The 24,134-nt window shown below is 35.9% G+C and overlaps 1 protein-coding gene across 7 annotated transcripts; it reads right to left on the reverse strand.

Moving 5' to 3' along the window:
- Positions 1-1,262: 1,262 nt before the first annotated feature.
- Positions 1,263-23,110, reverse strand: TMPO (thymopoietin). Of its 7 annotated transcripts, none has more exons than XM_081957178.1 (9): positions 22,657-23,108; positions 13,051-13,174; positions 10,854-11,012; positions 10,121-10,221; positions 7,636-7,743; positions 7,443-7,532; positions 6,792-6,902; positions 5,975-6,069; positions 1,263-2,237 (listed from the first exon to the last, which is right to left on the reverse strand). In XM_081957178.1, exons 1-9 carry the CDS (start codon positions 22,912-22,914, stop codon positions 1,943-1,945), a joined length of 1,341 nt encoding a protein of 446 aa, XP_081813304.1. In that variant the 5' UTR covers positions 22,915-23,108; the 3' UTR covers positions 1,263-1,942. The 7 variants fall into 7 exon arrangements, with proteins under 7 accessions (XP_081813304.1, XP_081813303.1, XP_081813306.1 ...); XM_081957177.1 differs by having other exon boundaries at positions 6,792-6,905; positions 22,657-23,105; XM_081957180.1 differs by lacking the exon at positions 7,636-7,743 and having other exon boundaries at positions 22,657-23,109.
- Between the last annotated feature and the right edge of the window lie 1,024 nt (positions 23,111-24,134).

Consider the following 24,134-nt stretch of genomic DNA (forward strand, 5'->3'; position numbering starts at 1 on the left):
AAACAAATTATTTCATGCGAAATTAGCCCCATTGACAGAATATTCAGGATTTCAGGTTCAAATTAAACATATATTCTTCCTATATGTACTGTAATAACTAAGTAAAAGCCCACTTCTCAATGGGAGAGTAAATTTAACATCTGTGCATTGTTCTTAATAAGGGATCTAATTTCAGGTTCTTGTCATCTGACATTTGTCTAATTCATATAATTGTTTGATTAAGGACTAGCAATAGTTTGAAATATTTTAGATTAGACTCAGTACTTAAAAGATTGAAAAATATGATTTATATGTAGAATATTGAATTCTGTTTAAGTATGATTGTTTTGATACTAATAATAAAAGATAGCAAGAATAAACTGGACAGGTAGGAATCAAATACAAAGTATAATTTTCAGATATTAGTATGAGTATTTGCATCACGTAGACTTCAAATGTCATATGGACATTAAATAGCATACTATGGATATAATATTGTGTATCTGGAGTTTTCATATTACTGGAATTAATACCTGGTTAGGTATTCAAAATACCTACGTACATGGCATTTTCTAGAAACCCTGTATTTCAAAGAGCAAAGCAGGGTCATTGCAGGCTTGTGACTGGATGAAAAACAACCAAGAAATCTCACAACTGTAAGCTACACTAAAAGTTGCTGATAGAAGGCAATGCCAAACAATTTCTGTACTGCTTCCAAGAGTACAAAATTACTCTTGATTAATGAGACTTTAAAATTAAGACTTACATGTAGGCTAAATATATTTTAAGAGTTTATATATAGAATTTTAAAAACTTCTGAGTGCATGAACACCAAGTCAGAGGAAGGTGAGGGTTATGGTTTAAAATAACTTTATTGCAATTTTGTATAGAATAGTCTGTAAATTGATACATTCATTTGATATGTAATAATTCACAATAAAAATGAATGTTATATAATTGGAAAAAGCAATTTGGGACAAGTCATGATGGACCAAAATAATTGCATTGTTTAAACATGTTGGTGGGCAACATGTTTAACTTTTGTTCATCACGCATATGTGTCTGTGTGTGTGTGAAACAAATGGCCTTCATATAATATAAGAATTATAGGTTTTGGAATATCAGTGTTTTAAATAAAATACCATAGAAAAATATGAAATCTAAAAATGTAATTCATGCTGTGGTACATGACACTTTTGAAATAAGTCAATAGTTAAATAAAAGAGATAAAAATGCAGATAAAAATGATTTCACATTTAGTTAAGTAAAAATAAGTAAACCAATTTATTTTATGTAAGCTTTATTTCAAAAAAACTATACTAATAGGTATTGTTCTAAAACAACAAGTCAATTTGATTAGGAATTATAGATTAAGCACTAAAATAGCTAACTATGATTAAAAATTAAGGATAAGTTCAAGTATCATTACAATTAAAACTAAGACAGATGTACACAATAAGTTTACCATTTATTTATTGAGATTACAGTATTCTACAGAAAATGCTGAAGCCCCTTAAAACTACACTGTATTTAGCTGCAGTTTTCCTGAAATGCATTCAAAAATGCATTTCCTTTTATCAAGATATCTCTTTCCACCTCCAAAAACATATGAAGTAAAGAAAATTTCAGTACAGTATCTTAGCCTGAAGTAAAAACATTTAAACACATCTTCACATTTTACTATCACTTCTGCCCATTTTGAACTTCCAAGTTTATAAAATCAAATATACAATCTCAAATGAACATAATGAAGTCCACATTAAAAAAATAAATCCTACAAGTAGTTCCAGAGAAATCTAAAGGTACTACTTATGGCACAGTGATCTCCTAATTTTGAAAGAAGTTGGTGATGTCCATTTACTGTCCTGTTTTATTCCAGTTTTCAGTTTCAAGATGAGAAAAGATGAAGTCATCTCTAATTAAAAATAGGAGACCCAGTTGTATGTGCCACAGAAAGAAAAACTCAATTTGTTGTTTTCTGTGGATTCTCAGCCGTAAGAAATTTGGAGAATGGATTTCCTTGGTTAATTTCCATGGATTGATAGACGAAAACCAAAAAGATTGCAACAACGAAAAAGAGCAAAAATTTTATCCACAAAGGAATGGAGTGTTTTTTAATTGTTGTTTTTTCTTTTTGGACTTCTGCTGAAGCAACATATTTAGGAATATACTTCGATGAATAATTTTCTTCAAGCCGGTAATCACTGAACTCTATAGGTCGACCAGCAGCGCCTTTGATTGGTCTGCGGCAGCTTGCACTATAAATTAAGTAATATGTTTAAAATTAAAATGTGCTAGAATACCTCATATATTTCAAAAGTTCTAATGTGGATGGGTAACATTTGGATTCATAGTAAAGTACAAAGGCTATGCAATATTTTGGATATGTTTTGAAATGCATAACAATATGAGTAATGTCAGTGATTCATTAAAAGTACTGCATATTTTTTTCAAGATAACATGGCAAAGGAGCTTCCTGCAACAATCACATAGTTCTGAAATCAGATAGATGATTTAATGTGTAGCTGATAAGTACTGCTCTGCTACCAATTTGAATCCCAAATATAAAACTAGTTTATCCACGCTTGTGATCTCAAAAGTATCTCATTGGCAATTGTATGATTATTTGGTATGGGGTATTTTTTTATTAATCAAGTTTGTCAATCACAAGGAACCAGAACACCATGACCCGATTAAGGTTACTTTATTGTTGCATGCCTATTTATAAGAATCTCGCTATACTGATTGCATTCTCAGCAAATTGGGCCAGGCAACTGAAGCCCAACAAAGGGACCTTGTTATAGTACTTACTAAAAAAATCACAATGGTACTTATCCAAAAGAGATCTGGTGTCAGGTAATACCAACTTGCAAGGCAAGGTAATACCAACTTGCAAGACAAGTGGTAGACCAGAGTGGCTTCTTGGGAGGGGGACTGTGAGGAAACTCCTTCAGCAGATATCTCATTGGGCCCAAATTCTTATTAGTCCAAGCTAGTAGTTTGCTGGCTCTAAAAGCTCCAAAATAGGACACTTGTATGTTTAGATAATTTTCTGCTAAATTTGATACAGTTAATTATGTCATAATTGCTGTTGCTGGGAAAAAGAAGCTAAGCAGGATGTAGCTATTCTTGGGAAGGAAAAAATGTTAATTATCTATATAATTATATCATCCAAAAAGCGTGCTTTTTATTATCTAAAACAAATTACCGTACATCATATGAACTTGCTTGCCCATTTCTTTATATGGAATTGAGAACTGAGTATCACTAAAGAAATATTGAAGGTAAGGAATTTTTAAAAATAGCAATGTATGAAACAGAACAAGAAAAAATAAAAAGGCATGGAAGGGAACAGTAATTGGTGTAAGTATAAACTAATCTTAAATGTGTTGTTTTACATATTTACATTGTTTTACATGAGAGCTGAGATGGCACAGTGGTAAGAGTGCACTATTGCAGGCTACTTCAGCTGACTGCTAGCTGCAGTTCGGCAGTTCAGATCTCACCGGCTCAAGGTTGACTCAGCTTTTTCCATCCTCCCGAGGTGGGTAAAAAAGGGTATATAAGTGGTATGTAAGTCTAAGTGCAATTGCTGTTTCCTGCTTTTAATTTTGTTTTGCTGCTTCTGACTCCTTTTCTGCATAACATGGCTAAAAGGAATTATTTCTTGGATACTGACATGTTCCTATTTATGCAGTGTTAACTTCAATTTAATTTAATTTAATTTAATTTAATGCTTCTAGACCGCCCCCTCTCCCGAAAGGGACTCGGGGCGGTGTACAGTTCATACAAAATATATCAGATACAATAAAATTAAGTATGTACAGTTGACAGTTGACATGGAGGAGGTTAAAATGCCATTAAAAGAACTGTACAAAGCAGATTAAAATAAGTTCAAACCCCTAAAAACAAATACAGTGAATTAAAAAACCCCTAAAATAACCAGATATAGTGCGTTTGCCAGGAGGGACAGTTGAATTATGCCAGGCCTGCTAATCGGAACAGGTGAGTCTTCAGTTTTTGCCGGAAGGAGCGGAGGTCAGAAGTGGTTCTAATGTCGGGGGGGAGGTCATTCCAGAGGGTTGGGCCCATCACAGAGAAGGCCCTACTCCTCGGTGTCGCCCGCCGGCATTGTCCAGTGGATGGCACCAGGAGAAGTCCCTCCCTGTGTGAGCGTATTGGCCGCAGGGATGTATGTGGGAGGATGCGATCCCGCAAGTAACTAGGTCCCGTGCCATGGAGCGCTTTAAAGATGGTAATCAGCACCTTGAAACGCACCCGGAAAACCACAGGTAGCCAATGCAGCTCGCGCAGGAGAGGTGTTATGTGGGAGTACCTCGTACTCCCCATCACAGCCCGCGCGGCTGCATTCTGAACTAACTGCAGTCTCCGGGCGCGTCCCAAGGGCAGCCCCATGTAGAGAGCGTTGCAGTAATCCAGGCGGGACGTCACCAGCGCATGAGTGACCGTGCGTAGGGCATCCCGGTCCAGTAGGGGGCGCAATTGGCGCACCAGGCGAACCTGGTGGAACGCCCCCCTCAAAACAGAGGTAGTCTTCAGATGCAGGAAACAAGGTTGGCTAGTTGGGCATGGATAAAAAGAGTAGCAGTACTGTTCAAAAGAAAGTCAGCTATAAGATTATGACTAGGGATATGCAAAATGTTCTATTCTCAGATTACCTGTTTTTTGACACACCAGGTACAACCCAAAATATATGAGTTTGGGAAAGAGGAAGAAAACAGGAAATCCCTTAGCTAAAGGGATATAAGAAAGAGTTTTTGAGAAGCTTGGGGGATTAGCTGATTGGATCTGCTGTGCTTGACACTAAGACTTGTAGCTGAAAGGATAAGAAAACGAAGGTGCTAGGGAGATCACTGAGCAGGGCATTGGAGAAAGAAGGAAGAGACGAGATGTGCACCAGGTTTACTGTACTTATCCTGTAAAGCCCGTGATTTTGCTTTAGTCAAAACTTGGGGCAATCAAAATATTCTAGTTTCCCATAAACACACTCCTAAACCTTGTGGACAGCCTTCCCAGAAGAGTTGAAGCTGTTATAGCTGCAAAGGGTGGACCGACATCATACTGAACCCTATGGATTAGGAATGGGATGTCACTTACAGTAAGTTCAAATGCGAGTAAAGGCAGGTGAGCGAATACTTTTGGCAATATAGTGGACAATGTTGCAGCGAGGTCTCACTCGCCATCCTCAGACTGGTGTTTTATATATATATATATGTTTGTGTTGTATTTGTGCTGATAAATAAATAAAGGGAGACTCCCTTTATTTATTTATCAGCACAAATACAACACAAACATAGCAAAGGCAACATTAAAAATAAAAATATGGTTTTCTGCCTGGATGGTCTTCTGTAATGAGCCGAAGGACAAAAAGGGGGAGTAGTGAGCTCCCTCCCATATTTGGGCATAGCAGGGGTTGTAACACACACACACAGTATATATATATATATATATATATATATATATATATATATATATATATATATATATATATATATATATATATATATATATATATATATATATATACACATATATACACATATATACATACATACATACACACACATACACATGTATGTATGTAAACTAATTAGTAAACTAGAATTATATATTTAAGAAGGGCATCCATATACATTTTCCAAATAAACATTTTGATAGTTAAAATGAATCTTGGTAACCTTGATTTTAGGAACTGAGTATACCACACTTACTTTGCTTCTTCAGTTGTCTTTTTAACCATGTAAAGAAATTTTAAGAGTCTGAAAACAGAACACTGAAAAAGCAAGCCTTTTAAGCTGCCACTAAAAAGCAGAAAATTTGCAAAGTAGCACAACATTGCATAACACCTATTTTTAAGACTTGATAAGACAGTGAAATAAAAATATTGCCTTGTCAAATCCAATGTCTTTTCACGCCAAAACCTGAAAAATTTTCATGCATACGAAAAAACAAAACAAAAAATAACTACAGGTACCTAATTCCTGTTGGTGTTGATGCTTCATATGGAAACATTTCTTTAAGAATATCTCTTTCTACTCTTGTATCTTCTGTAGACATTTTCTCGATGACCTAGTTAGAAAATGGAAAAATGATAATCTTAACAAATTTCATTAGAAGCTATACTAAAGAAAATAGGGGAGCGAGGCAGAGTGCAGCCATGTTCCGGTGTCATTTCAAATAGTACATCCATGAAATCTAAGAAGACTCCTTCATGGGGTTTAGCTGTTGATCAAAATTTGGTTACATTTATATGTCTAATAATTTATTATAAATCCAGATGTCTTCAGTAAATATCCTTTGTTCTTTCAAGATGAAGAATAATGCTATTTTATAAAGATTAATGTGATTAAAACCTAAAAAAGATATTTTCACCACTTCTAATTGAATTGATCAGATACTGGTGATAAGGATGATGAATACTTTCATTTTTTATCCTCCCTATGAAAAAATGTAAGCACTAAAAGAACCATTTTAAAGCAAAGTATACAATAGTTATTGCTGTAGAATATTCAATTACTTTAATAGCACACATGGCTGAAATACATTTCCTTTAAAAATAGATCTCAATTACTTTAGATGTTCTAGTTATCCTGATTAAATTAGATCCAGTAACAGATTATTTACTTTAGATATTCCAGATCTACATATACCCAACACGTACAAAAAAAAAGCCCTGAGAAGGAATCTGAGGCTAGAAAAGTCCCAAAATATATCTGCTATCATAGTTTTAATTAAAGATAAGTTCACCCTCCTCCCCTTTCTATGTTTATATCTATATTTAATTCATTTACTTCAGCTGACATCAATGGTTTCTTTGGTGTTCTTCTTGGCAATTCTGAGAAGTCACTGATTGACAGTATAGGATCGGCATGCTTGGTATTTCCAGGTACCCTATTGACAACCTGCTGAAATTCAAATTGTTCAGACTCAGAATTAACAGAGGAAATTGCAACAAAAATCTTAACCACCAAGCCAGGCAGCTTACACATGAAATACTAACTATCCTAAATGGTCAATATAGTGTTTTTAACTGATAAGTTGATTTTAGTATTTATAAGTATTACCCTGTAACATATAAAGACAATTTTTGAAACACAGGGGAAAAACTTTCAGAAGATCCACAGTAACTGAATATTGCTCCTCCTGCTACTTAGTTGCTTTTGGTTTGCATTAGACCAGTGTTTCTCAATCATGGCAACTTGAAGATGTCCGGACTTCAACTCCCAGAATTCCCCAGCCAGCACGCTGGCTGGGGAATTCTGGGAGTTGAAGTCCGGACATCTTCAAGTTGCCAAGTTTGAGAAACACTGCATTAGACTGATGAACAGCAGCCTAATGTTTTACTTAAAACCCTTTTCCCCCAAGAAATAAAAGTTTATTCAAAATTCTTCCATGAGAAGAAAATGACAGAATACCACCTAGTGAAAATTCAGTATATTTACTAGAGTCTCGTTGCTTGAAGCCACTACAGCTATGGGAGTATTCTCTGATATTACTGGATCATGTACAGGAAATGGAACTGTAGTTTCAACCTGTTTATTTAAAAACAAAAACATAAAAAAATAAGTGTATAGTTACTAGGGCTCTGATAATGTCAAAAATAAAGGTCTAAATTAAAAAATAGCCTTGCGTCACCCTTTTCCTTGGTGTTCTTCTTGAAACTCTTGAAGATTCCCTAGACACTGCCTGAAGAAGTCCACTTTTTGTAGATCCACTTCTCCAGAATGTCTCAGTAATGCCATCCTTGGATATTTAAGCATTAAACATATTAGCAAACATATGAATGCTCTATCTTGAAATCAGATTATCCTACCTAATGCCATAGCATTTTGCATGAAAATTGTCATGATATGTATCATTTTATGTTCCTATGTTGGGTAAAAAAAGCATATTACAGAGAAACAGTGAACACACGATAGATATTAATGACATACCATTAACAGTAAGTGAATATTTTGATGTGAAAGCCATTTTAGATTATTAAAATGTATGGCATCTAAATATCTGACTCCTTTTTTTCTCTTTTATTAAATACATTAGCTTTCCTTTCTTGCACTGGTACTTATTTTTCAATCTCAGATAAAGGATTCTGATCTTGTGACACTTTATATGCCCTTACTAATATAGGTTCTTTAAATGGCTCTCTGAAGCAAGCAATGCAACATTTTAAATTTGTTATTCAGCATCTTATCCATATTCTACTTAGATTTAGAAATTTAAATTTAACTGGTAATGATTGCAAATCCCTTTTCCCTTAAAGCTGAATGGGACTGCAGCCTTCATTCTATGGAAATTACTGTATTTCTTAGTGTAAAGATTACAAAAGGAGGGAATAACCTTGCAAGTGATAAATCTGTCTGATAGCTTAATAAGATTTGCTAGTCAGAGAGAGATTCTAGGGCATAGCACAATGGCCAATCAAATTATAGCTAATTATTATAGAGATCAGACAGTAAACCCTGAATTTATAGATTAGATGTGGCTGTCTACCAAACGACTGACAAATAGAAAATTACTATTTGAAGTCTATATTGGTATGTTAAGGTGAACAAGAAATATTCTTTTATCTGGATTTAATAATAAAAAAATTCAGAGATGTTGGGAGGTTTCCTAAATATCCATGTGTTATATTTTACACAAGCTAAATTTACACTTTAAAAATTAGTACCATGTATTTGGTTTTGAACTATATTTTTTAAATTTTTAATAAACATTTTACAAATAAACTTTTTATAGCAGTGTAATTCATTTAGAAAGGGGGTATATTTTCTTCTTGATACTGAATTTTTAATTACAGTAGTCCTCACTTACCAAGTACTTTGTTTAACTACCATTTGAAGTTACAATGGAAAAAATACTTCCAACTTTATGATCAATCCTCACTTTTACAACTATTCTAGCATTCTGCGGTGATTGGCATTTGTGCTTCACAACTGGCTTCCAATAAGCAGTTACTAGAGAATGTTAACTCACAAGTTGCAATCATATGTCTTGCTTAACGACCATGGTGTCTCACCTAACGACTGAATGGGAAATGGTGTCTGTTGTGGTCGTGATTTTTCTGCTAAGTGACCAGAGTGCTTACCAATAGAGTTCTTGATACAAATTGTGGTCACTAAGAGAGGAGTACTTAATATTTACATTTTGGCAGAAACCAAAATAATCTAATTATAGATGTCTAACATGTATTTCTAGAATGTTATGATATGGCCAATTTTTCCAACATTCTTGAAAACATGTCCAATTCCCAATTTTTTTTTAGAAAAGTGTCTTCCCTCCTTTTAATGTATTAAGGCCATAAAATTGTCTCTTTGGTAGACTGCCAACTTTGAAAACATATCCCTGATGTATTATATTATTTTATTTACTATATAGCAAATTGGTTAACTTAGTTAGTATATACCACTACTGGTGAATACAGGGCTGGTTCAAAAAAATTAAATAAATCAGAAAAAAAAGGAAATTTCAAACAATCCCCTTCTCCTAATAAGATACTAAAGGAGAAGGAGCAGGAAGCAAATTGAACTTTTGAAATTATTTTTATCCCCTTGATTGTTTTTCTCAGATAAACATATCTACATGAAACATTTCAGAAGGCTTGATTTGCTTCATCTCTTTACCTGGCATTTAGGTTGGCAGCAGCATTGCATTATGAACTTCTTTGCAATCCTATTAAAATGCTGCTATATTTTTTTCAGCTAAAACAGCCCTTCTTCCTCTTAACGTTGTGTCCACATTAGATTTTATTAAATGAGAATGACACTGAATTAAATTAAGCTAGTTTAGATCACAAATACTGTCCTTATTTTGAACAAACTTTGTTTGGTGCCTGTAGGTTTATTATATTACAATTAGGAAGAAAAGTTATTCAAAATCAGCATGAAAAAAATTGTTAGGGCTCAGAAACTTACAATTTCCCCCCATCGTCTCCTTAATATATCAAAATGCTAGCTAGCAATTATCACAATCTGCCATAAGTTTTTTGTATTTCAATTTTTTCTCAAGGATCAGAAGTGTGATTTCTTTTGAAGTAAATATTACCTACACCAGAAATATAAAGTTTTCAAATGTCATTTTGAAATATATATTTTAAGTCTTTTTTAAAAAAATATTGTAGTACCTGATTATTTTCAGCAATTCTTCTTTGTTTAAGTGATAATGAAGTTTTTGTTTGACTCTTCAGTGGCTCTCGCTTGTCAAGTCTGAACTCTGTTTTAGGATCTGTAAATAAATATATTATTCTTTTCAAGCTAAAATGTCACTACTATTAATCAATGCTATTAGAATCTTTTAAGAGTGTTCAATTATTTTTCCAATTTAGAAAATACATTGAAAACTGATAGCAATAGATTAAATTCACAAAAGATGCGCTCTAAATGGAATACATCTGAATGAAAAATTCAAGAAAGTGGCATCTTGAATTCTTTGTGTCTATTTATCTATCGACTAACCTCTGAGAATATTAAAAAACATCAGTCTTATTTAAAAGCTTTTTACTAAGTAAGATTTATTTTTTAAAGAAAACACAGGACTGTACTAATACAGTAATAGAACTTGCATTTAAAAATTAATTAGGGAACACAATGTTGCTCCTAATGATTTGAAGGCAAAAAAACAAGCAGTTTTGAAAACGATGTCTATAAAAATAATTAATTTTAATTTATTTCACTGAATAGGAATGGCTATTAAATATAGTCCATCATAAATAAAGTAGTGGAATGTATATTTATTGCTCCTAATCTCACTGCACATATTAAGGCCAAGTATATTTCTACTCTCATTGTATACAAAAAGATAAAAAATAAAAATGTTATATTTTTAAATCTATTTAGTCATCTTGCATTTTATTATACCTTCTTCATTGTCACTGAACTGGTCAGAATCATCATTTCCATTTTGCTTATTGTTTTCTGCTGATGAAGAAAATGTTGGTGTAGCTATGAAAGGACTTAGCTCTTGGGATGGTTCTTTCAGTTTCAGTAGCTTCTTCTCATACAGCTTTCTTGTTGTAGCTGTAACAGAGCAGGAAAATTTGGTTACATGACTCAGACCTAGAGTCCTCTATGTGCATTTATAATATTACTACCTTACTTATCAAAATATGAATATAGTAGCAACTGTATTTTAATGTAAAACTGTTAAAACCTGTCTCCTTCCATTTTTATTTTGAAATTTAAAAAAAAATGCCACAGCAGATCTGAAAAAACATGAGACAAGCTATAAAGGAAATTAGAACTTGAGAAGTAACTGTCATCTTAAACAGAAAGCTATATTGGGAAAGAGAGTGAACATAAAAGTAAAAGATAGACAACTGTCACACATAGTAAGAAAGACAAAAATGACCCTATAATACAGAAAGTAGATATATTCTTATTGAAAATGTTTGGATTTAATTATTTCAATTGCAAAATGGCAGTTTGTATGAAGCAAACTAGAAGGATTGATTTATGATGAAAGGAAGATAAGGCATGTACACAAATAAATATTGTTTTATACAAAATATGGCCTATATATATATAACCATTTCCTCTTTCAAAATAACACCCATTATAGGTAGTCCTCAATTTACAACCACAATTAAGCCCAAAATGTTTGTTACTAAGCCAGACAGTTAAGTGAATTTTGCCCCATTTTACAGCCGCTTTTGCCAGTTAAATGAATCACTGCAGTTGTTAAGTTAATAACATGTATGCTAACTTGAGTTCAACTTTTCTGAACAAAACTGCAGAACCTCTGAAAGGGGAAGTGTTCTATTAGACGATGCTTCTTAAACTTTGTTTCTGGATTCCCAAGTGACAAAAGTGACAGAATTATGTCTTGTAATTCAATTACAGCTGTTCCTGAATGAGCTATAATTGCCAATAGTCAATCCTGCTTTAATATCCTAATTCCTGCAATATACATTATATGGGATGATCCCAGAACAGAAATTAGTTACAATTGATACAAAATACAACAATAGTGTGCAAGCATGTACAAGTTACAAAAAATGTACACCCTACACTGAAATCATTTACCAGGTTTAATTTAAACTATTGTAATTAATCTTCAAATCATATAAAGTTTAGGATTAACAATAGGTAGTAATTAAGATATATAGGAGAGATCTTTGGTATTAATAGTTGTAGGAGAGACCATTCTGAATAGGTTCATAGGCAGGACATTGTTTATCTGGCACACAAGGGAGTGATTGTTTCTACACTGCTTCCATTGCTATAAATACTCTCCTTTTGGAGTTATGTTGTTAGTTTTGATCTGAGAAGTGCAGCCAAGATACAATTCTTTTGCTATCTTTTTAAAGGATAATTTGTTAACTTGTATTTAAATTTTAAATGTTATATTATGTAAATTCTGCTAATGGATAATGTAGAAAGCAGAATATAAGATAAAGAAAAAAAATTTTTTTGACATGCTCTGGCCAAGCAAAACCTACTTCAACACACTTATGTATGTTGTGTAGAACTCTAGCTAGTAAAAAAAAGTAGATGGTATACAGTACATATAATAAATTACTAAAACTAACATTTTAACTCGCTTAGCAAATAGTTACTTGCCATCTGTAGTTAAATAGTATACTTCATATTATTGGTAATGTATCTTAATACAATTGTATACTATGTTCATCAAAAAGACTTTCTTATTTAAGTCCTGGTGAATGATTCTGCAAAGCAATTTATACTTCTACTCTATTTGAAAATAGTTCTTAGCAATATGTGAAATAACCTGAAAGGATAAATTATTTTCTATTGTAAACTTCTAATCTTTATTAGCATATAAGATGATCAGCACAATGATACAGATGCAAGCCAAGCTTAGTTTCAGTAGTTAATAACAACATGAATTTGGGCAAGTATTATTACTGAGGAACTGAATGCAACCATATATCATAATCCACAAAAGAACATAATTACTTTGTCTACTGATATTTCAAATATTGAAAGAATGCAGATTGTCATCACCATTTCATCTACATTTTGTCTTCAGTTTTTATATTCATATTCATTCATACATACATACGGAAATATATTAGCATTTACTATATTAGCTTACCAACTATAGGACCTGGATTCACACCGTATCTCAGGAGTTGCTCTTTGAGTTCTTCATTACTGAGTTCTGCCATATCTATATCATCCTGTTCAAGCCTTGACTTATCCGTTTTCTTTGTTGCTTTCTAGAGAGATATTTTAACAGTATTATAAAACTGTAATGCTAAGATATACATGTAAATAAAGATTTTTAGAATACAACATAGCCATGAAATGCATAACGCCATATAATATATTTGATGTATTCTTTTGCAAAGTTACAAAGCATTCCATGTACCTATTGTTCCAAGAATGGAACATCTGGTTTTGGATTAACTGTCCCTGAATTAAAATTCATATCCTGGATATTCTAGTCCATGTTGGAGTGAAATGGGGCTATTTTATAAGGAGTCAAAGGATGAACTAGTAGGATATACTATAGTGGGACATTGGAAGCAGTGGCAGCGAGGAAAGGGACAAAACTAATTGGCTAATGGTCAGGAGTCAGTGTATATGAAACACTGGGACTACTGAGGGGAGGAGGGATGATATGTACCAGTATTTCTCTACTTGCTACATTTTTAATGGAAAAATTGGAATAACCAAAGCAATTCAAATTTGATTTGGTTGTGAGATGGCTAATGTTACTGATTTTGGCAAAACGTCTGAAATGTGATAGTTTTCCCATTTGAAGAAAGCACTTTTTACATTCCGGTGTGTCTTATACTCCAAAAAATATGGTAAATACTCTCATAGTCACTTAACAGCAATGGGAAGAGCGGGGTGAGTGACCATAATGGGCAGGCTCCATTATAATCAAAAATTGAGGATTACCTGTATTTACTTATAACCCATTGCTTCGAAGTAATTTATGTATAATGATTGGATTATCTTTTGTATATCACCTGTAACTAGTTAATTATTCCAAGTTGCTATCAATTTTTAAAGATTACTATTTCAAATTAAACAACACATTTAGAAAAGTAACAAACTGAAAACACAAACTGTCCCTTATTTTACATACATGGAATCATGAAATCCTTGCGTACTCTATTTAAATTATTAACTGCAAATTAGAAAAATTACTTTTTAGATTATTTTTATAAAGATAAGAACGTATTTATTATTGTCACTCTTCCAGGGTTTCATTTTTTAAAATTACAGCCTTTACAACCTGAGAATTTTACAATTTTCCTCCTTAATTTTTTTGAATCAAGAAAATATAGGTGAATGCTGCCACCTAGCAGCGTATGATGTACATTGAAAATACTATCTCAATAAACAGGAATACAAAAAACATTTGAAAATACTGTCCTCTATTTTTTCTAGCCTACTCATTTAGATAAATAATTCTCCTTTTCCTGGAGTAGTGTTTCTTTAAAATCTAGCCACTGTTCAACTTAATTTCCAAACATCAAAGAGACTTGGGCCTTTTTTGCACTAGAGGGCCACGGTGTGAAGGTCTAGTTACCCTCTAATGATGCTGTGGATGGAGAAGTGCTGAGGGACGTAAGAGGAAATTGTTTTCTGCTGTCATCCATGAAGTCATTAATTTAAAAGGAAAACTTTGTTCTTAAAAAAGTTGTATTTTCAGACAAAGATACACACAAACACACCTCCAGAAGATTTGCTGTACTTTGGATCCCCCTAATTAAATAATGCCACATATTGGAACTCAGGAAGCACGCTTGTCCTCTGGTGAGATACTTTCAGATATCTGTAAGGCTTTCACCATGAGATGGTGTTTTTGAAAGCCTTAAAAAGCTTGCTATTCTCCTAGGTTTTGGGGTAGAGTGGACCCATTAGATAAGTTTCTGTATATGCAGTGTTTTAGTTAGACAGATGCTACCCTTTTTATATTATATTTTTACATTTTTCTTTGATATTGTGAGACACCAGTGTTGTTTTCAATGAGGTGATAGCTAAATCCAATAAAATAAAAATACATTTAAATTAGATAACTTCTCTTTTACTCTTTTCCTATAATGAACTAATGCTCCCTCCATTATAGAAGAAAGGTTTGACAGCTAGAGCCTTGATTGCCTTCTGAGAAAGACACATAAAATACTAGTTAAAACTGTTTTTCAGGTATTTTAGAAAGTTCTCTGTGTAGTCATAGTAATCTTAGATGACTCCAATTTGTTCAAAGTACAAAATGTTTCACGGCACTTTCTGGATCTCATTTTGCAGAGTATGGTCCCAGAAATAAAACTTTCTTTAACTGTACTATATGTTGACCAAACAATTACCAGGACTTCAATGGAAATAGGTAAAAATGTTTCTGCTTCAGCTTCATAAATCTTTGGATATGACCTATCTTCCATCTGAGTACCTTCCAACCAGCTCTTCTAAAAATGGAATGGAAAAGCAAATTTCCATAAATAAATAAATAAGGATAAATTTTCTCACAGTGAAAACAATCAACCAATGGAAAAGATTGACTTCAGAAGTTGTGGGAGCTTTATCACTGGAGGCTGTTAAGAAGAGATTGGATTGCCATTTGTCAGAAATTGTGTAGGGTTTCCTGCTTGGGCGGGGGTTGGACTAGATGACCTACAGTACAAGGTCCCTTTGAACTCTGTTAATCTGTATCTAAATACCATAAATTTATTATATATATATATATATAATTTTTTTTCCTAGATTTTCACGGGTGTAGGTATGCTGGTTTTGTTGTATTCGGGTCTTTTCCTGTGTAAGGTTGAGATTGTCTTTGCAACGTTTCGGCAGGATCTCACCTGCCATCTTCAAGCTGTGGGCTTAAAATGTGATCGGAGCTGCCGTCTTTCTGTAAGTCTTGGTGTGAGGGGATGGGGTGCTGGCTTTGTTTCAGTAAGTGGAATGATTGGTTGTGTGGTTGTATCATGATTGGTAGATTGGTGCTGATTGGTGCAGGCTGTATGTGCATTGTTGTTTTGTATTTTAACGGCTTGGGTGGTGGGTGGTGTTCGTTTGTTGGCTAGGGCTGGTTTCCAGATGTTTGGTAGGCGGGAGGTATCATCACGTTTGTTCATGCTGTGGGGGTGTTTCTCTATTTCGATGGCTTCACTGATTATTCTCTTGTGGAGGTGTTCTGTTTTGGAGATTAACCTGGCTCCTTCAAAGTTGATTTCGTGTCCTGTAGCTTTAAGGTGCTGGAAAAGGGAAGAAGTTTTTTCTTTTTTTCTTACTGCATTTTTGTGTTCTGTGATGCGTGCATTTATTCTCCTGTTTGTTTGTCCTATGTATATTGCTGGGCAGATTTTGCATGGTATTTCGTAGACTCCTTGGTTTTCTAGCTGGATTTTGTCTTTGGGGTTTCTTAAGATGTTGGCTATTTTTTGGTCAGTGGTGAAGGCTGTCCTGATATTGTGCTTGTGGAGAATTTTGCTGATTTTATCTGTGGTGCCTTTGATGTAGGGGAGGAGGGCGATGCCATTTTCCTGTTCTGTATCTTGGTTTTTTGGGGGAGTCTCCTTTTGGATTAGGTTGGTGATTGTTTTTCTTTGGAATCCATTGGAGATTAATACATTTTTGAGTTTGTGTAATTCAGTTTTCAGGTGGTCTTTGCCGGCTAGGCGTTTGGTTCTGGAGATGAGGGTCTTGGCTACAGAGTTGATCTGTGCAGGGTGGTGATGGGATTGTGCATTTAAGTAGCGGTTGGTGTGTGTGTTTTTTCTGGTAGATGGTGTGCCCTAGGGAGCCATTGGGTTTTTTGTAGATTAGGACATCCAGAAAGGGAAGTTGGTTGTTTGCTTCTATTTCCATGGTGAATTGTATTTTGGGGTGTAGGTTGTTGAGATGTGTGAGGAAGTTGTCCAGTTTTTCTTTTCCATGTGGCCAAATCACGAAAGTGTCATCAACATATCTAAGCCAGAGTTTGGGTTTGTGTTCAGATTTGTCTAAGGCATTGGTTTCAAAATGTTCCATGTATAAGTTTGCAATGACAGGAGAGAGGGGTGATCCCATGGGTGCTCCTTCTATCTGTTTGTATCTTTGACCATTATGGATGAAGTATGTGTTGGTTAGGCAGTGGTTGGTCAGGTCTAGGATGTGTTTAGGGGGGTTGTGTTTTTTCTGGATGGCTGTCAAGGCTTCTTTTATGGGCACTTGGGTGAAGAGGGATATGATGTCGAAACTCACAAGTAGGTCACTGGGTTGTAAGTTTTGTTTCTTTATTGTTTCTATGAAGTGGAGTGAGTTTTGTATGTTAGAGGTGATGGATTCTGCGTAGGGTTGGAGTTGTTTGGCGAGGAATTTGGCAAGGTTCTGTAGAGGTGAGCCTATGGAGCTGACTATGGGTCTGAGTGGTGTTCCTTCAAAACTCACTCCACTTCATTGCAAAGACAATCTCAACCTTACACGGGAAAAGACCCGAATACAACAAAACCATTTTCATGGATCAGCTAAGAATTTTAAGTGCCAAGATGTACTCAAAATCAGGTTAAGCTTATCCATGAGAATATTTGGTGATTTTTTAAAAAATGTACCTCTATCCACAGATAAGCATAACCTCATCTTTTAAACCAAAATACCATGAAAAATACATGACAGTTTATCTATGGGCAGCACATTTTTTTCAAAATATTTTGATTAAACAAATGAGGATCTGCTTATCTGTGGACTTTAACCACAAAATATATGGTACATCACTGGTTATATTTATGTGGAATGAAAATTTAGCATTATTAATGCTTATGGGCCCTGATGTAAAGTTTTTACCTATTTCCATCAGGGCAATTGTTTTGTCATCACATAGTTCAGGAAAAGAAAATTTCAGTTCTGGGACCATAATTAGCTGTGTTTGGGCCCTATTGGGCTGTAGACTTGATTTTGATACTGAGGCCAATGAAAATTTAACTTTATGGAAAACTTCTATTTAGAGGCTCTCTGTATGTGTGAAAGAGAGAGAAGACAAAGAGACAGAAAGATAAAAGAGAATAATCTGCTAGAATTGGCGGTGGCATCAGAAATCACATACTGTAAATCAATTACTTTGCTTATCTTAAAAGATTTTTCTTGATGTCAAATATAATTTTACTTCCCTAATTTACAACAGTTGCCAGAAACTCAAAACAATAATATTTTAAAAAGTTCAATATAAAGCTGATAATTTGAATGCTTCTAAAAAACCTGAGATATTTTCGTTTGATGGACTCGATGTCCAAAACTAAATGCACAACTTATCAGTATCAAATATTAAAGGATATTTTCAAAGTTACAACTTATGAACTAAAGAATTGGAACATCCAGTAAAGGGACATCAATAGTTTTTGTATTTAAAAAATGATGCATTAGTTTCATTTAATTTAAAATGAAAACTGATTAAATAAAAGGAATTTATTGGATCTGCCCCTTGGCAGAGCTACATTTCTATATATGAAAGATATGAAGAAGCTGAAATCTATGTGACTAGTTGTTCAATTCCAGGACCCTGTGCTCTCTTTTTGTACTATGACTCTCACCTGCAAGAACTGATACTACTTAAGCACTCGATTCCTTAAACTCTATGCCCAAGCCTCCATTCTAATTAATGACCTTAATGCATAAAACGTCATACTCTACTAGGTTCTATCATCAATTAAGAGATTTCTACTTGACTCTATAGTATTTACAATATACAATTGTAAAAGCTTCCACTTTATTCCCCATGCTATTTAATAACTTCATGATCCTGCTAGTAAGATCATTTGGAGGTTTAGAGCAAATGTTATATGCTAATTGCAACCAGTTCTACTTTTCCTTTCTACTGGTTATGCTGAAAAAGATTGCAAAAGGGCCAATGGTCAATGAAAAGAATTCTGCTCAGGCGGGACAGTAATAATTAATTTTATTACTAGTTAGTAAATAGTTAATCAGCTCATAGTAGAGTAATTCATTATGTTCTGGATGGAGTTACACTGTTCCAAAGGATCAGTTTCACATTTTGGGGATACTTATGGATGTATCCTTGACACCAAAGATATAAATAATCTGGTGTGAAACACATTTTACCAGCTTAGACTGGTATGCCAGTATGATCATACTAGAGACAGCCTTGTTACAGTAACTTGTTTTGATTACTGTAATGCACTATAAATGGGGCTGCCTTTGAAGACAGTGAATACGTTTTGTTTCGGATTTGAATTTGAGGTGTTAATCTTAATGTAATTCATCATAACTTGGAACCGCAGCATCTGAAGTAGCATCTTTCCCTACATGTCCCTCCCAATAATGTAGGATGACTTTCAGAGCCCTTACAACCACATGCTAGATGGCTACGCAGCACATTTCCCCCCCCTATTGGCTACTCTCCAGTTTAGAATACCCTCTCAAGTGACATATGTGTTGGCCATCTTTATTTTCTGGAGCTAACTTTTATTATCTGTACTATGCTGTTTTTCCCTGTGCTTTTTCTTGTTATAGTTTTGTTTACTATGTATATTTTGTTAAAAAAAGTAATGTATATTTTAAGTGTGATAATTGTTTTAATTACCTAATTTACTATAAACTGCCTTTAAATATGCAGTAAATATTTTAATTATGGAGAACACTCTGAACTTGCTAAATGAGCTTCAGAAAGATGGTATCATGAACATGCTCTGTCCCATTTATGACCAAAGCAGCAATACATTCCTTACAAGCCAAAGACAATCAAACATTAGTCAAACAAAAGCAGGTCAAAACCATGTAGGCAAGCAAATCAGTTCATTATACAAAAGGAATCCACAATGAAGATCTAGAAGCAAGAAATGGAAGCAAATCTGATTAAACGAGGGCAGTGATTGGTAGATATTATTGCAGTTGCTGGTAACACTGGGAGCTGTTACAGTTTTAACATCACATTCAAGATATTTCCGTAGGAATCCAGATATTACTAATTATCTGAAACTATGGGTGAGTTCTTAAACTGGAATTATCTGTGTCTCAATTGCTCACTCCATTTTGCCTCTTGCGTTCTTTAATATACAGTAGGAAATGAAAGAATAGAATGGATTTACACACAGCTCATAAGCTACCATTTAGAGATGAACCTGCAGTTGCGTCAATCTTTCCTCATCTAACCTTAAGATATGCTTCCACTACTCCCTTCTCAAGGCAGGGTAGTAGGTATGGAAGCCCCAATCAGCAAGCCTCCACACATAGTACTTCTAATCTATAAAATACTAGAGATTATCAGTGTCTCTGGGAGTCGATAAATTCAAATTCTTCTTCCTCTTCAATTAATTTCAATAGACCAGATAAAGGCTAGCTTTTGAGTATGTTGAGATACAGGCCTGGATATTGCACTCAACTCAAAAACACAGGCTGAGTTTGGAACTCTCCATGACTTAGTAATTTGCAAGTACAGGTAGTCCTCAATTTACAACAGTTTATTTAGTGATCGTTCATAGGTACAACTGCACTGAAAAAACTGACTTATGATCATTTTTCACACTTATGACTGTTGCAGTATCCCCATGGTCACATGATCACAATTCAAATGCTTGGCAACTGATTCATATTTATGACAGTCAGAGTGTCGCAGTTACCGGTGTGTGGAAGCCGTACGGGTCTGGATGGATGACAACCGACTCAAGCTCAACCCCTCCAAGACGGAGTGGCTGTGGGTACCAGCTCCCAATTAATTCCATCATTGGCCATCGGGGACATTCAACTCGCCCCCGTGGAGCGGGTGCGCAATTTGGGCGTCCTCCTGGATGCCCGGCTGTCCATGGATGACCATGTGACAGCCGTGGCAAGGGGGGCGTTCCACCAGGTTCGCCTGGTGCGCCAATTGCGCCCCCTACTGGACCGGGACGCCTTACGCACAGTCACTCATGCACTGGTGACGTCTCGCTTGGACTACTGTAACGCTCTCTACAGGGGGCTTCCCTTGAAATGCTACAGTTGGTCCAGAACGCAGCCGCGCGGGTAATTATGGGGAGTACTAGGTACTCCCATGTGACACCGTTCCTGCGCGAGCTGCACTGGCTTCCTGTGGTCTATCGGGTGCGTTTCAAGGTTTTGATAACGATCTTTAAAGCGCTCCATGGCTCAGGACCTAGTTACTTGCGGGATCGTATTCTGCCCCATACATCCCTGCGACCAATCCGCTCGCACAGATAGGGCCTCCTCCAGGTGCCGTCCACCAGACAGTGTCGGGGGGCGGCGCCTAGGAGTAGAGCCTTCTCTGTGGCGGGCCCAGCCCTGTGGAATTACCTCCCTCCGGATATTAGGAATACCTCTGACCTCCGCTCCTTCCGTGTAAAGCTCAAGACCCACCTATTCCAAGTAGCTGGCCTGGCTTAAATATGATCTAACTATATCGCTCCTGACGGGTTTTTTATTTGGGTAATTTAATTTATTCATTTATTTAGGGGTTTTAAACATTGTTATTTTAATTGTTTTTATTCACCAGCCCACCTCCTCCTTGTACACGTCTTGGTATACGTCTTTGTTATATGTATGTCTTGTCTAGATATGTATTTTATATGTTTTATTGTACGCCGCCCCGAGTCCTTCGGGAGAGGGTGCGGCTAAGAAATAAATATTTATTATTATTATTTATTATTATTACCTTTCGCGATCTTCCAACAAGAAAAGTCAATGGGAAAGCCAGATTCACTAAACAATCTTGCTACTAACTTAACAACCGCAGTGATTCACTTAATAATGGTGGCATGAAAGGTTGTAAAGTGGGCAAAATTCACTTAACAAATTTCTCACTTAATAGAAATTTTGGCTCAATTGAGGTCATAAGTTGAGGGCTACCTGTAGTAGTATAGTGGAGAGCATGCCAAGTACTGTACAACTCTTCTTGAGATAGCTGGACTTAGTAATTTACACTTAGATCTTCACTGGCTATCAATTTTCTATAGGGCACAATTGAAGATGATACTCTTGACCTTTAAAGCCAAATGGCTTGAGGCTTTAGCTGTGGAACCATCTTTCCTACTGTGAACCATGTTAAGATTAGCAAGAGAGGCCTTTCCCAATATGTAAGACGCTTTTATTCTTGTAAGTATACCTTAAATATTAGATAAGCAACAAAACAAGAAGAAATACAGTAATAAGCAACGAAACTATTGGCCTGGTACATATCTTACACGTGGAGAATGCAAAAGGAATAATTATACAGTAAAGTAGCCTTCCTCAACTTGATTTTTATCAAGTATAATACACTGAAAGACCTATCATTTCTTATCAGTACCGATAAACCAAAGTGATGGGAATTACAATGAGATGCGGTGGAGGGCATATTGATGGAGACGAGGATAGGGCGTAAATAAAAATGACTATGAAACCGTGCTCTTGCGCACAAATTTTAAATTCTGTAAAGGCTACATTAGCATCGCTACAACAGAAGCACAAGGGCGGCAAGTGTCTGTTAGGGAATGCATTTCACCATTACATGCTATTAGGGCCTGAATTGCCCTTTTTCAGACCGCTTAAATGCATCGAGGGTCCACATAGCCTGCCTAATCCAAGGCGGTTGAGTCGGGCTTTGGCCACGCGCAAGCACCGTTTGTCTTCCCTCCCCACCCCTTCAGTCAGTGACAAGACTTCGCGCCGCCCCCTCAGAGAAAGCGGGAAAACTCTGCCGCCCCCTCAAGAGAGAAGGCCGTGAAGAGAAAACGAAAATCCCATTTGAAATTCGCGAAAGAAAAAGAATCGCCAAATCGCTTACCCGGCCCACAACGACGGCAGCAGCGCTAGCCCCTCTGTTCCTGACTGCAACCGGGGTCGGCTCCCTCTCCTCGTCACTGGAGAAGTCCGGCTGCGCGGGGACTCCAGACACGTTGCGAGCGGTGAGGTGCTGAAGGTAGAGCTGCACATAAACATCCTTACGCTGCTCACCTCCGGGCAGGCTCACGTTATTAGCAATCAGTTCGCTCTTCAGCTTCTCCTTGGTGAGCACCGACGGGTCCGCCAAAAACTCGGGCATTGCCACACTCCCGACTCTTCCCTGAGGCAGCAAGAAAAGGAACGGCCAACAAAGCGGAATGAAGGGGGAGGGGGGAACCAAAGGGAAGAGAACAATCCGCGCGACGCTCACCGTACCCAACTCCAAAGAGCGCACAAAACAACGGACAGCTTTGCACACATGCCAATAAAATGTATTCTGATTGGTCGGCAGAAACCCAAATCGGTCCTGGGATTGGCTGCCTGATCTAAGAGGTTGCGCGCGGGTTCCCCTCAGAGCCCGTAAGCCTCTCAGTCGCGTAATTTAAAATAGACTCAGGCGAGAGTTGGTGGGAGGTTGAGTTTTTTCTTTCTTTCTTGCCTGGGACTCAAGTTATATAGTGGGGGGTACCGCTACTTTACAGATAACCGAGTCTAACGATTAGTGGTTTAGTATAATATATAGAAAATTATTTTAAGAAAATGACCGGTTCTGATTTCTCAGATCTTCTGGACCAGAAAGAGGAGCTATTGGGTGGACATAAGCACCTTCTGTGAGGGGAGAAGTTTTTTATTGAGCACAGCCATTCTTGAAGCTGTCATTTGTGGTTTCATGAATAACTTGTGTGAATGGTTTATTGAAACATGTCACTGCCACCTCCTGTGTCCTGTTTTCCTTTAATAATTTTCTTTGAAACGCTGCTTCCGTTACCCTTTTGGATATGGTAGAACCTGTTTGAAACCTCAAAGCATTTTGTATACAAGCTTATGTAGGACTAATCCAACTTTTTGCTAGGTAGGTTTTTTTTTAAAAAGTACATTAATTAAATGACTAGCTCTTAATTATATTAAGCTGGCTTTGAGATGCTTCATTAAAATCGTTATTTTTATTTCAATTTAGATTATTGACAATTATTAGTCTGACTAACGAGTTAAAAACACACCAATAACAATAAATCCACAATTAGCATAATCATAAACTTTAACATGACCAACTTACAGGATCTGCCATATGCTCCTGCTGTCCTGTCTGGTGACTTAATCACATCTTCAGAGACTTTGGCAATGATTTGTACTATTGTAGCCTAATCTCCAAGGAGATGATGATACAAAGAGACTATTGCGTAAAAGACTCCCTTTTTGGGTCTGGCCAGATGGCACTCTTTAATACACATGATCCGTGGTGAGGTTCCCCTGCTGAATGTCATTTCCTCAGATACCCTGCCCCATGCCATGAATGGATTTATAGGTAAATACTATAAA

This window comes from Natrix helvetica (genome assembly GCF_964273705.1).
Source record: "Natrix helvetica genome assembly, chromosome: 6".
Classification (NCBI taxonomy): Eukaryota; Metazoa; Chordata; class Lepidosauria; order Squamata; family Natricidae; genus Natrix; species Natrix helvetica.